The 11186-nt window shown below is 48.7% G+C and overlaps 1 protein-coding gene across 1 annotated transcript; it reads right to left on the bottom strand.

Annotated features, from left to right (window-relative positions):
* Positions 1-277: 277 nt before the first annotated feature.
* LRRC32 (leucine rich repeat containing 32) lies at positions 278-9835 on the bottom strand. The gene is made up of 2 exons (XM_056858267.1): positions 9749-9835; positions 278-2209 (listed from the first exon to the last, which is right to left on the bottom strand). Exons 1-2 carry the CDS (start codon positions 9833-9835, stop codon positions 278-280), a joined length of 2019 nt encoding a protein of 672 aa, XP_056714245.1.
* Between the last annotated feature and the right edge of the window lie 1351 nt (positions 9836-11186).

Here is an 11186-nt window from a genome sequence, read left to right on the forward strand (position 1 = left end):
CAGCCACAAAACGGCTGCCACAGGAGCCGGAGCCAGCCGCAACGTTGCGGCCACAGCTTAACTTCAGCCGCGCGGTGCAGATCCTTATGCGGTGGTGCCAAAAAAACATTTTTTAAAAAATCTGCACAGCCGATCAAATCTTCAGTAGTCATTCAGAAGCCTTGCTGGGCAGAAGCCCTACCTGGCCCCGTCCACTTCCTATAAACACTGGGTGGGTGCCAGAAAAGGTGTCGGTGGGAGTCAGGCACCCATAGGCACAACGTTGGGGACCCTGGGTCTAGGCCTTAAACTGCCGCCCAAACTTGTGTTTGCGATAGCAACAGAAGAGGCCCACCCCGACGACCAGCAGCGACAGGGCCAGCAACGCCGCGAGCAAAATCAGCATGCTCATTTTCTTGAGGTCCTCTTTCTCGCAGTCCTCAGCCCTGACGTCCCTCACGGCCATTTCTTCTTTGTCGTACCCAAAGCTCTTGGCGTACTGGCATCTGATGAAGTCTAAGTTGGATATCTCCACGGTCGCTCTGTGGATCATGTGAGAGAGCCAAATGTTTCCGCAGCAACTGAGCGGATTCCCTGCCAGGTACAAGCTCCGAAGGGTTCTCTCTAAGGCCGGGATCTCGCTGCTTTTCAAATCGCTGAAGCTGTTGTTCTGCAGGTCCAAAATTTCCAAGGCACAGCAGTCCTCCGACCAAGCTGGCAGCCAGCTGAGCCGATTGTCCGACAAATTTAGATACCTGAGATGGGTAAAACGAGGCAAATTGACATTTAAAGTCGTCATGCCGTTCCCGTTCAAATCCAAATGTTCGAGAGAGATTTCTAATCCTGACAATGACTTGGCCTCAATCTGAAGTCCCCTGTTCATCGAAAGATCCAAGGCCGCGAGCTGGGTCTGGTGAAAAACGTACGGTGGGAGGCTCTGCAAGTTATTGTCTGCGAGATACAAATGCCGAAGTTTGGGGAGGTTGACAAACGAGACGCAGCCGTTTTCCTCCCCTATGAGCCTTCGCCTGGCTAACCCGGAATACAAGCTGCAGAGTCGGAGGCGGTTGCTTCGTAGGTCGAGCAGTCCAACTTGCGGGAGGTATGCAAATATGTCTGACCGTAGCCCTTGGAGACTGTTCTCTTGCAGATAGAGCTCTCGCAAGTCACTCAGAGCATTGGTGTCCAATTCCAGGTTCTGCAAAGAGTTGGAGCTGAGGTCAAGGATGGTCAGCGAGATCAATTTGGAACTTGCCACGAAGGACTGGAGGCAGTTTTTGCTCAGGTTCAGGAACTGCAGGGCAGACATGGAGGCAAAGAACTCCGGTGGGAGGGATTTGATTTCGTTATAACTCAAGTCCAAATACAGCAGCTGAGACAACTGAGAGGGGGAGCTCTCATTGCTCTTTGGATTTGGAGCCTGAAGACCAAAAGGGACATCCAGCCAGTCATAGTCCAAATCATCACTAGGAGAGTTCACCATAAATTGCATGATATTCTTTGATAAATTCAGGTAGGCCAACTTGTTCTCTTGGGGGAGAACTGGGAACCGAAGTAGTTTGTTCTCGCTCAAGTCCAGCCAAACCAGGCTGAACTCTTCTTTAGATTCAGTGGAATGGAAGGTCTCGATGCTGTTCCGGCTGAGATCCAGGATTTGCAGCTGTTTCAGGCTGAAACCGGCGATACAGGTGAGTGAGTTCATGGAGAGATTGAGTGTGGAGAGATGGGACAGTGTCTCAAAGGCACCTTCTTCTATCTCCATAATCATATTGCTATGAAGGTCTACTTCAATGAGTCTTGGAGACCCTTGAAACATAGTCCATGATATTTCTGTGATACTGTTCTCTGCCAATGAAAGATACTCAAGCGACGGTGCTTGGTGGAGGAACCGTTGAGCGATCCCATTGTACAGACTGTTGTGAGACAAGTCCAATATTCTGACCTGGGGTAGTAACCCGACCCAAAGGTTGTGCTGAGCCAACTGATAGAGTTGGTTGTTGGCTAAATCGATCTCCACCAAACCCACCATATCTGAGAAGATTCCTGGTTCTATGTAACTGATATGATTGGAACTTAAGTCAAGATAGCGGAGGGACGTGTAAAAGCTCAAAGGCGTCTTAGTGAGGTTTTGAAGTTTATTTTCAGAGAGGTCAAGTTTACGTACATGTGGGTGAAGCTCTGAAGGTACCTGGTGAAAATCTTTCCTGTGACAAAACGCCACCATGTTTTTCTATGGGAAAGAGAACAAGAAACACACATTAAGGAACTCTCGCAGCATATAATACGCAAAGAATGGCACAACGTGACATATCTCATCTCTTAAAATTTTTCGAAAGTGTTTTTAAGAATGTAAGAATCCAGTAGAGGTGCGCACTGAGAAAATTTTTGTTAGGGTTCAGATCCGGGCTTCATTTTACGCCCCCCTTCCCCAAAGTAGTTAATTTCTGTGCATGTACACTGCAACTGGAAAATGGTAAGCGGCCACAGCCACCTTAAAAATTCTCTCGCTGCAGCTTGACGGCAAAGGTGATTGGCTGGAAACGCTCTTTGTGCTTTCCTTGCTAGAACCTGATTGGAAGGAAGGATGCTGTTGACCGGGGAAACAAGCAGAATCAAAGAATAACACAGCAAGTGCGGGCACATACTCCTGCTGGCTTGGTATACACCTGAACTGGAAACAAAACGGATTTTTTGGAGAGGGGTAGTTTTGTTTCAGTAAGAACCCTGGATTCCTAATACTGGGAACCTGAAATAACAGCCCCAAATAGCAATTTTCACATATATTTTCAGCCCAGGAGTTCTGTTATGCACAACCCCAGAATCCAACCAAGGTTACATCTAATCCAACATAATGTTTCCTACAATGCCTCTGGAAAATTTACACATATTGGGCATGAAATTGTTGTCCCCCTCCTGACTTTTGCCTCAGTCTTCACCAAATATAAAGGTTCTCCTGAACTATCATATTTTGGAAGACTTTTTTTTACCTTTTTACCCTCTGTTAATAGTATTGTAGTGTATCATCGCTATAGCTTATGCTAAGAATTAGAAGGGACCTTGGAGGTCATCATGTCCAACCAAACCTCAATTCAGGTCTACCACTATTGTTTTGTGATGATACGGGTTAGAAATATCATGCGATCACCATGGGTACATGCTGTAGGAGCAGGCATGGAGTGGGAAGTTGAAATTACCCCAAGGGAGGAGGAAGAAGAAGAGTTAGTTTTTATATGCCGGTTTTGTCTACCTTTTTCATAGAATCATAGAGTTGGAAGGGACCACCAGGGTCATCTAGTCCAACCCCCTGCACAAGGCAGGAAATTCACAACCACCTCCCCCCACACCCCCAGTGACCGCTACTCCATGCCCAGAAGATGGCCAAGATGCCCTCCCTCTCATCATCTGATAAAGTCACAGAATCAGCATTGCTGACAGATAACCATCTAGCCTCTGCTTAAAAACCTCCAGGGAAGGAGAGCTCACCACCTCCCGAGGAAGCCTGTTCCACTGAGGAACCGCTCTGTTAGAAAATCCTTCCTAATTTCTAGATGAAAACTCGTTTGATTTAATTTCAACCCGTCGGTTCTAGTCCTACCTTCCAGGGCAACAGAAAACAACTTGGCACCCTCTTCTATATGACAGCCCTTCAAGTACTTGAAGATAGTTATCATATCCCCTCTCAGTCTTCTCCTCTCCAGGCTAAACATATACAGCTCCTTCAACCTTTCCTCATAGGGCTTGGTCTCCAGATCCCTCACCATCTTTGTTGCCCTCCTCTGGACACCAACCCAATTCACCAGATTAGAGTCTGCCGCTTTCATGAGTAGTGATATCGGTGCAGTCTGGTCCCAATTTTGTATCATACTTGAATTAGCTATAATATAGTCATTTCCAAGTGAAACATCTGTGGCTCTATCCTTATCAAGGCAGCGGGAGGGTCTTCCACTCCCCCCTTTTCCTTCCTGTCCCAGTTTATCTTTGAAGGCCTTCCAGTCAGCCTGCACTCTCTTCCTTTACGCTCATGCTCTTACAGCACTAATATAGTTCCTTTCTTCTTGGCCCAATGACCATGGTCTATTAAGAGTATTCCATGCGGAATAGAAAGAATGCATAAAGAAAACAGGATGTGTGGAATTCGCATAGACTGCAGGAACAGCCTCGAGAACCTTTGGGGCTCAGTAACGCTCTGGACCTGTCTTAAAGTTCCATAATTTATTAACTTACTCATGTTCTTTGGATTGGCATCCCTCTGATTTCATTCCCTACGGGAGTGTTTCAGGAGGAGGAAGAGGAGGAGGGGCAGATTCAAGCCACAACTTCAGACGCGGCAGCTTTCCATGGGAAGATGGACATAGGATTTTAAGATCAGAAGGTTCTTCATTTAACCCCTCTATCTTGCCCTTTTTATCCTGATGTTCATCTTTCCTTTTTACTCATTAGCACAGTTCGTATACAGTTATTTATCTGTCCTTCACCATGCAATTCCTCCCCCCCTACACACTGATCTTTTGAAATCTTGCAAAAGCATTCTTCAGAATTGACCCCATTGGTGATTGCACAGGTGCTGGCCAATTAGGGTTGCCAAATTTGGGTTGGGAAATACCTGGAGATTTGTGTTACAGCATGGGAAGGGCAGGGTTTGGGGAGGGGAGAGACCTCAGCAGGGTATGATGCCATAGAGTCCACCCTCCAAGGCAGCCATTTTCTACAGGGCAACTGATCAGGGGCCTGGAGACCAAGCCCTACGAGGAAAGGCTGAGGGACTTGGGAATGTTTAGTCTGGAGAAGAGGTGGTTGAGGGGGGACATGATTGCTCTCTTTAAGCATTTGAAGGGCTGCCACTTAGAGGAGGGCAGGGAGCTGTTCCTGGTGGCAGCAGAGGAGAGGACTCGCAATAATGCGTTTAAATTGCGGGAGGAAAGGTACCGGCTGGATATTAGGAAAACGTTTTTTACAGTTGTTCGACAGTGGAATCACCTACTTAGGGAGGTGGTGAGCTCCTCCTCACTGGCAGTCTTTAAGCAGACGCTGGACAAACACTTGTCAGGGATGCTCTAGGCCAGGGGTGTCAAACTCATTCATTACGAGGGCCGGATATGACATAGATGTCACGTGGTTGGGCCATGCCGTGCCTCACCGGCCCAGATCGAGAGTGTGTGTGCGTGGGGGGGTGGCTGCCTTGGTTGGCTCGCGGGCCGGATAAGAGCTCTCAAGGGGCCGGATTCAGCCCGTGGGCCTTATGTTTGACCCCTGCTCTAACCTCTACGCCACACTGTAAGAGCTGGCAAAGACCATTCTCTCCTTCGGAGTGGTGTTGCTAGTTGGATATTTATCGGCAAGGGTCATCCAAAGGTCCTGCTTTATATTTACATAAGAGATTTCAGGTGGGTGGAAACCATATATGACACAGAATTCCAAGCAGCTTAATATATCTCCTGTACTCTCTCTCTCCCCAGCCTGACTGACCCTGCGACTTCCTACGGTTTGGAGGAAAGCACGATCTGAAACAGTGTCTTTCCTAATGTGTCCACATGCTGCTTGACCCACAGTTCCTATGAACAGTCGTATGAATGATGAGCAGAAAGGACCACGACGCCCCCTCGTTCCTGCGAACCAGTGTCTCATTTCTTTTTTTCCAGAATGATGCTTCTTTGAGACCATCTGTGAAGCAGACGCTTCTAGGACTCAAACCGGGTCAGCATGATGCATCCAGCAAACTGGACGAGGTCCAGGCGACTCGTGCCTGTGAGTAACGCAAGATGTGTACGCATCTCCAGATGGACGGCGTGTCGAATCATGCCAAATGGACGAGAGCTTGGATCTGAAAGACGAATCTCAGAGGGGGTGAGATCCCCGACAGGGGGGTGGCTTGGCAAGCCATCCAGGAAAGGCGGGTCCAAGATTTTTGGAGGGAGGTGCCTTCCACAGACATGACACCCTTTGCTTCCAAACAGATTGCCAGTTGGGAGAACCCAGACTAGTCGTAGAACCATAGAATCATAGAGTTGGAAGGGGCCAGACAGGCCATCTAGTCCAACCCCCTGCTCAATGCAAGATCAGCCTAGAGCATCCCTGACAAGTGTTCATCCAACAGTTGCTTGAAGAGTGTCAGAGGGGGGAGCTCACCATTTTCCTAGGCAGCCGATTCCACTGCTGAACTACTCTTACTGCAAAAAAAAAATGCTTCTTTTATCCAGCTGGTAACTTTCCACCTGTAATTTATACCCATTATTACAAGTCCTGTCCTCTGCTGCCAACAGGAACCTGAGATTGAACCTGAGACCTTCTGCATGCCAAGCAGATGTTCTACCACTGAGCCACACCCCCTCCCCAAACATATATTTGGGGATTAGCCTTTAAAAGACCCCACTCACTAGCTCAGTGTGGCTTGGAGTACAGGGAGGGGAGGGGCTTCTGCCTTCCCTCCCATTCCATTTTCCCTAGAGGAAACTTCCATGTGGGCTGTTTGCCCCTTCCTTAGGCCCTGCGTGTCCTTAATTATATGATCCCAAAACACACGGAGCCTGAGGAAAGGGCAAACAGGGGTTCCTGTGGCTGTTTCCACTAGGGAAACGGCATGGGAGGAAAAGCGGAAGCACCTCCCCTTCACAGTGCTCCCAGAAGCTCTTCTGCTTCCAACTCTATGACTCTACAGCATGGCTTACAATTAGGGTTGCCAGCTCTGGGTTAGGAAATACCATGAGATTTGAGGGTGGAGCATGACATGGGCAGGGTTTGGGAGGGAAGGGACCTCAATGGGGTAATAATGTCATACAGTCCACCTTCCAAGGTGGCCGTTTTCTCCAGATGGACTGATCCCTACTCCTGGAGATCAGTTGTAATCCCAGGAGATCTCCAGCCACCACCTGGAGGTTGGCAAACCCTAGTTGCAATCCATCAGCGAGCCGTAATGAATGGAACGAGGGCTTCCAGAGCCGACATCCTCTCCTTGCCCCACGTTGTAGCTGCCTTTAGCATCCAGAATATCCTGCTTAAGAAAACTCAGATTTTCTGACCTCTCTGTATCCTTCCCAAGTATCTTAATCAGAAAGGAAAGAGGAGAGGGGTTCAAGTGTCCTGGCTTTGCTCAACTTTTAATTTGCTCCTGACAAAGAGCCGTTAAAGTGTCCTGGCCTGGAATGAAACGCTTTCCGAGCAAAGCCAGCCCGGAGGCTACGAAAAATCTGGCAGCCCTCATCGTCTGGAAGCCGGAGAGATTTCTTGAGAGCAGATGACGACAGGCAAAAAACTGATGGCAATGGCCAACTGGTATGTTGTCGAGTTGATTTCACTCCAGGCCAGCGTCGAGCATCAGCAGCAAAATTTTGGAGGCCCAGCTTCTGCGGACTGTCCCATTTCTGTCTGCAGATGGTGGCGGTGGATTGCATCAGCGGATGCTCCCACTGGAACAAAGGAAAATGTCCCTGCATGTAGGTTCCTAGAGTATGGTGGGAAGGCACACAATGCTTGTGGAACTCACTGCCACAGGATATAGGGATGGTCTCTAGCCCAAGCTACACGTTATGTTTTGTAATGAGTCAGTCTGGGTTCTTGGACCCAACTCGGGTTTCTCAGCAGCCACACAGCAGCTGTGGGGAACTGCATTTTTAAAATCTGCAAGGGTCTAATTAAACTCAGGACTGCTTCATGGGGGGAGGAGAGAATCCTGCCTTCCCCCTGTGTGGTTTGCCTGAGTCTAATCAGGTCCCTGTGGACCTTTAAATTCCATTCCCCACCGCAGAGCGGTGGACTCTGATCTGGAGAACCAGGTTTGATTCCCCACTCCTCCACATGAGCAGCGGATTCTAATCTGGTGAATTGGGTTGGTTTCCCCACGCCTCCACATGAAGCCAGCTTGGTGACCTTGGGCTAGTCACAGCTGTCTTAGAGCTCTCTCAGCCCCACCCACCTCATAGGGTGTCTGTTGTGGGGAGGGGAGGGGAAGGGAAGGTGATTGTAAACCGGTTTGAGTCTCCCTTAAGTGGTAGAGAAAGTTGGCATGTAAAAACCAACTCTTCTTCTTCTTCAACTGATGTGTGGCTGTGGGAAGCCTGGACACAACTCGTTGAAAAACATAAAGTGTAGTGTGTTCTGTTTTTTGGAAAAGTTGAGGGCAGGAGGAAAAGAGGAAGACCCGACAACAGATGGATTGATTCAATAAACGAAGCCACAGCCCTCAATTTGCAAGATCTGAGCAAGGCTGTCAAAGATAGGACATTTTGGAGGACACTGATTCATAGGGTCGCCATGAGTCGGAAGCGACTTAACACACAGTGTGTTGTGTGGTCCGCCAAAAAAACCATGAAGCCAATATAACTAAACTGAGGCTATCGTACTTTGGTCACATTATGAGAAGACAAGAGTCCATGGCAAAGACAATAATGGTAAGAAAAACTCCAGGCAGCAGGAAGAGAGGACGACCCAACATGAGATGGATTGACTGAATCAAGGAAGCAACGGCCCTTAGTTTGCAAGACCTGAGCAAGGCTGTTAACAATAGGACATTTGGGAGGACACTGATTCATAGGGTCGCCATGAGTTGGAAGTGACTTGACTACACTTAATACTCGCAGAGGGTGTTGTGTATCATTTGGTTGTGCTGACTTTCGAAGGGACAGATAAATTCATGGAGGAGAGGTCCTCCAGTGGGTATTAGCCATTATGGCTGAACGGAACCTCCATGTTTGGAGGCAGTGTACCTCTGCATGCCAGTTGCTGGGAGCCAGCAACAGCAGAAGGAGGTTTTGGCCTCCAGGCCACAGCTTGTGGGCCTTCAACAGCACCTTGGGGTGAGCTACTATGAGAAATAGGATTCTAGACCAGATAGATGAGTGGTTCCCAACTCTCTTTAAACTTGCCTCTTAAGCATGCCTATTATCTTAGGTGCTGTGAAACACGGGCAGGATGCTGCTGCTGCAGTCGTCTTGCTTGTGGGCTTCCTAGAGACACCTGGCTGGCCACTGTGTGAACAGACCGCTGGCCTTCAAGGCACTTAATGCGAGGTGATGGTATCACTTTACTCTGCTCTGGTTAGACCTCACCTAGAGTATTGGATACCGCAATTTAAGAAAGATGTAGACAAGGTTTTGGGTACCTCAATTTAAGTTTTGGGTACCACAATTTAAGAAAGATGTAGACAAGGAGGAGGGCAACAAAGATGGTGAGGGGTCTGGAGACCAAGTCCTAGGAGGAAAGGTTGAAGGAGCTGGGTATGTGTACCCTGGAGACGAGAAGACTGAGAGGGGATATGATAACCATCTTCAAGTACTTGAAGGGCTGTCATACAGAGGATGGTGCCGAGTTGTTTTTTGTTGGCACAGAAGGTCGGACCAGAACCAACGGGTTGAAATTAAATCAAAAGAGTTTCCGTCTAGACATTAGGAAGAATTTTCTAACAGAGCGGTTCCTCAGTGGAACGGGCTTCCTCAGGCGGTGGTGGGCTCTCCTTCCCTGGATGTGTTTAAGCAGAGGCTAGATGGCCATCTGTCAGCAATGCTGATTCTATGACCTGAGACAGATGATGAGATGGAGGGCATCTTGGCCATCTTCTGGGCATGGAGTAGGGGTCACTGGGGGTGTGTGGGGTGGGAGGTAGTTGTGAATGTCCTGCATTGTGCAGGGGGTTGGACTAGATGACCCTGGTGGTCCCTTCCAACTCTGTCATTCTATGATTCTATGGCTTGATGGGCCTTAGTTTGATCCAGCAGGGCTTTTCTTAGGTTCTTATGACTTTGGAGAAGAAGGCTTTCTCCATTGCCCAAGCTCTTACCATATCGCAGGGTGATGTTTCCATGGGCCGGTAAGTTGAGATGCCGCTGTTCAGTGCCGCCAGGAAGAGCAGAAGTTTCAGTTTCATGACTCTGCAGGGAAGGAAACGGAGTCAGAAGCAACAGAGCTCCAACCAATTGTTCCCAGAGAAACCTATCAACCCTTCTCTTCTTCCATGCAGCTCAGGGCAAATGTGCAGAGATCTCCCTGGATCCGTGTTATGCTCACAACAACCTTGTGAGATAGGTTACGGAGAGAATGACTGGCTCAGGGTCCCCCAGGGAGAGTGAGGGTTTGAACCCAGGTCCCTTTGGTCCTAGTCCATGTGCAAACTACTAGAAACACTCTGGCTGCCAAGTAGCCTTCCCTTTCTAAAGTAATGAGACACACCTGTGGGAGAGACTTGGTTATTCTGCCCTGTTATATTAGAGGAGAGGGTGTGGCTCCGTGGCAGATCATCTGCTTGTAGGGTTGCCAGGTCCCTCTTCACCATCGGCGGGAGGTTTTTGGGGCAGAGCCTGAGGAGGGCGGAGTTTGGGGAGGGGAGGGGCCTCAATGCTTTAGAGTCCAATTGCCAAAGTGGCCATTTTCTCCAGGTGAACTGACTTCTATCTTCTGGAGATCAGTTGTAATAGCGGGAGATCTCCAGCTATTACCTGGAGGTTGGCAACCCTATCCACTTGGCATACAGAAGGTCCCAGGTTCAATCCCCAACTTCTTCATTCACAGTGATCAAACATGTGTAAAGTGCTGTCAAGTCACAACCGACTTATGGCAACCCCATTATGGGGTTTTCAAGGCAAGAGACTATTAGAGGTGGTTGGCCAGTGCCTTCCTCCGAGTAGAAACCCTGGTATTCCCTGGTGGTCTCCCATCCAAATACTAACCAGGCTTTCTTAGCTTCTGAGATCTGACAAGATCAGGCTATACCATGCTGCCTTATCTCAAATAGGTGGTACGAAAAGACCTCTGTCAGAGAATGTGTTCTTTTAAAAATGGTGTGATGTTTTGCTTTGTGGTAAGGTAAAGGGTGACCCAGGCTAGCACAATCTTGGAAGCTAAGCAGGGTCAGTCCTGAGACCCTGGAGAGCTGCTGCTGGTCTGAGCAGACAATACTGACTTTGATGGGCCAAGGGTCTGATTCAGTATAAGGCAGCTTCATGTGTTCATGTGAGATCTTCACCTAGTACCTGGAGGTTGGCAACCCTACCCCGTAAACATCATCTGCCTAGTAAAATTCGTGATGTGATGTCACCCCACAGGTCAGTAATGACCCGGTGCTTGCACAGGGGACTACCTTTACCTTTTGCAATGCTGTTCAGCCTTCCAGACGCACAAGGGGTGGAGTAAATCTGAGAAACGGCATCGCCTCCTGGTCTAGCCGACCATTCACTCTAGGTTAGGCGGTGAATGAATGACTATCCTAAGGTCACCAAGTG

The sequence above is a fragment of the Euleptes europaea genome, chromosome 12 (genome assembly GCF_029931775.1).
Source record: "Euleptes europaea isolate rEulEur1 chromosome 12, rEulEur1.hap1, whole genome shotgun sequence".
NCBI classification, from domain to species: domain Eukaryota; kingdom Metazoa; phylum Chordata; class Lepidosauria; order Squamata; family Sphaerodactylidae; genus Euleptes; species Euleptes europaea.

Excerpts from the sequence above, each read along its gene's own strand:
- LRRC32 (XM_056858267.1), bottom strand. The coding sequence starts at position 9,835 with ATGAAACTGAAACTTCTGCTCTTCCTGGCGGCACTGAACAGCGGCATC. Across the intron at positions 2,210-9,748 it reads AAACATCACCCTGCGATATG|AAAAACATGGTGGCGTTTTG; the intron begins GTAAGAGCTTGG and ends TCTTTCCCATAG.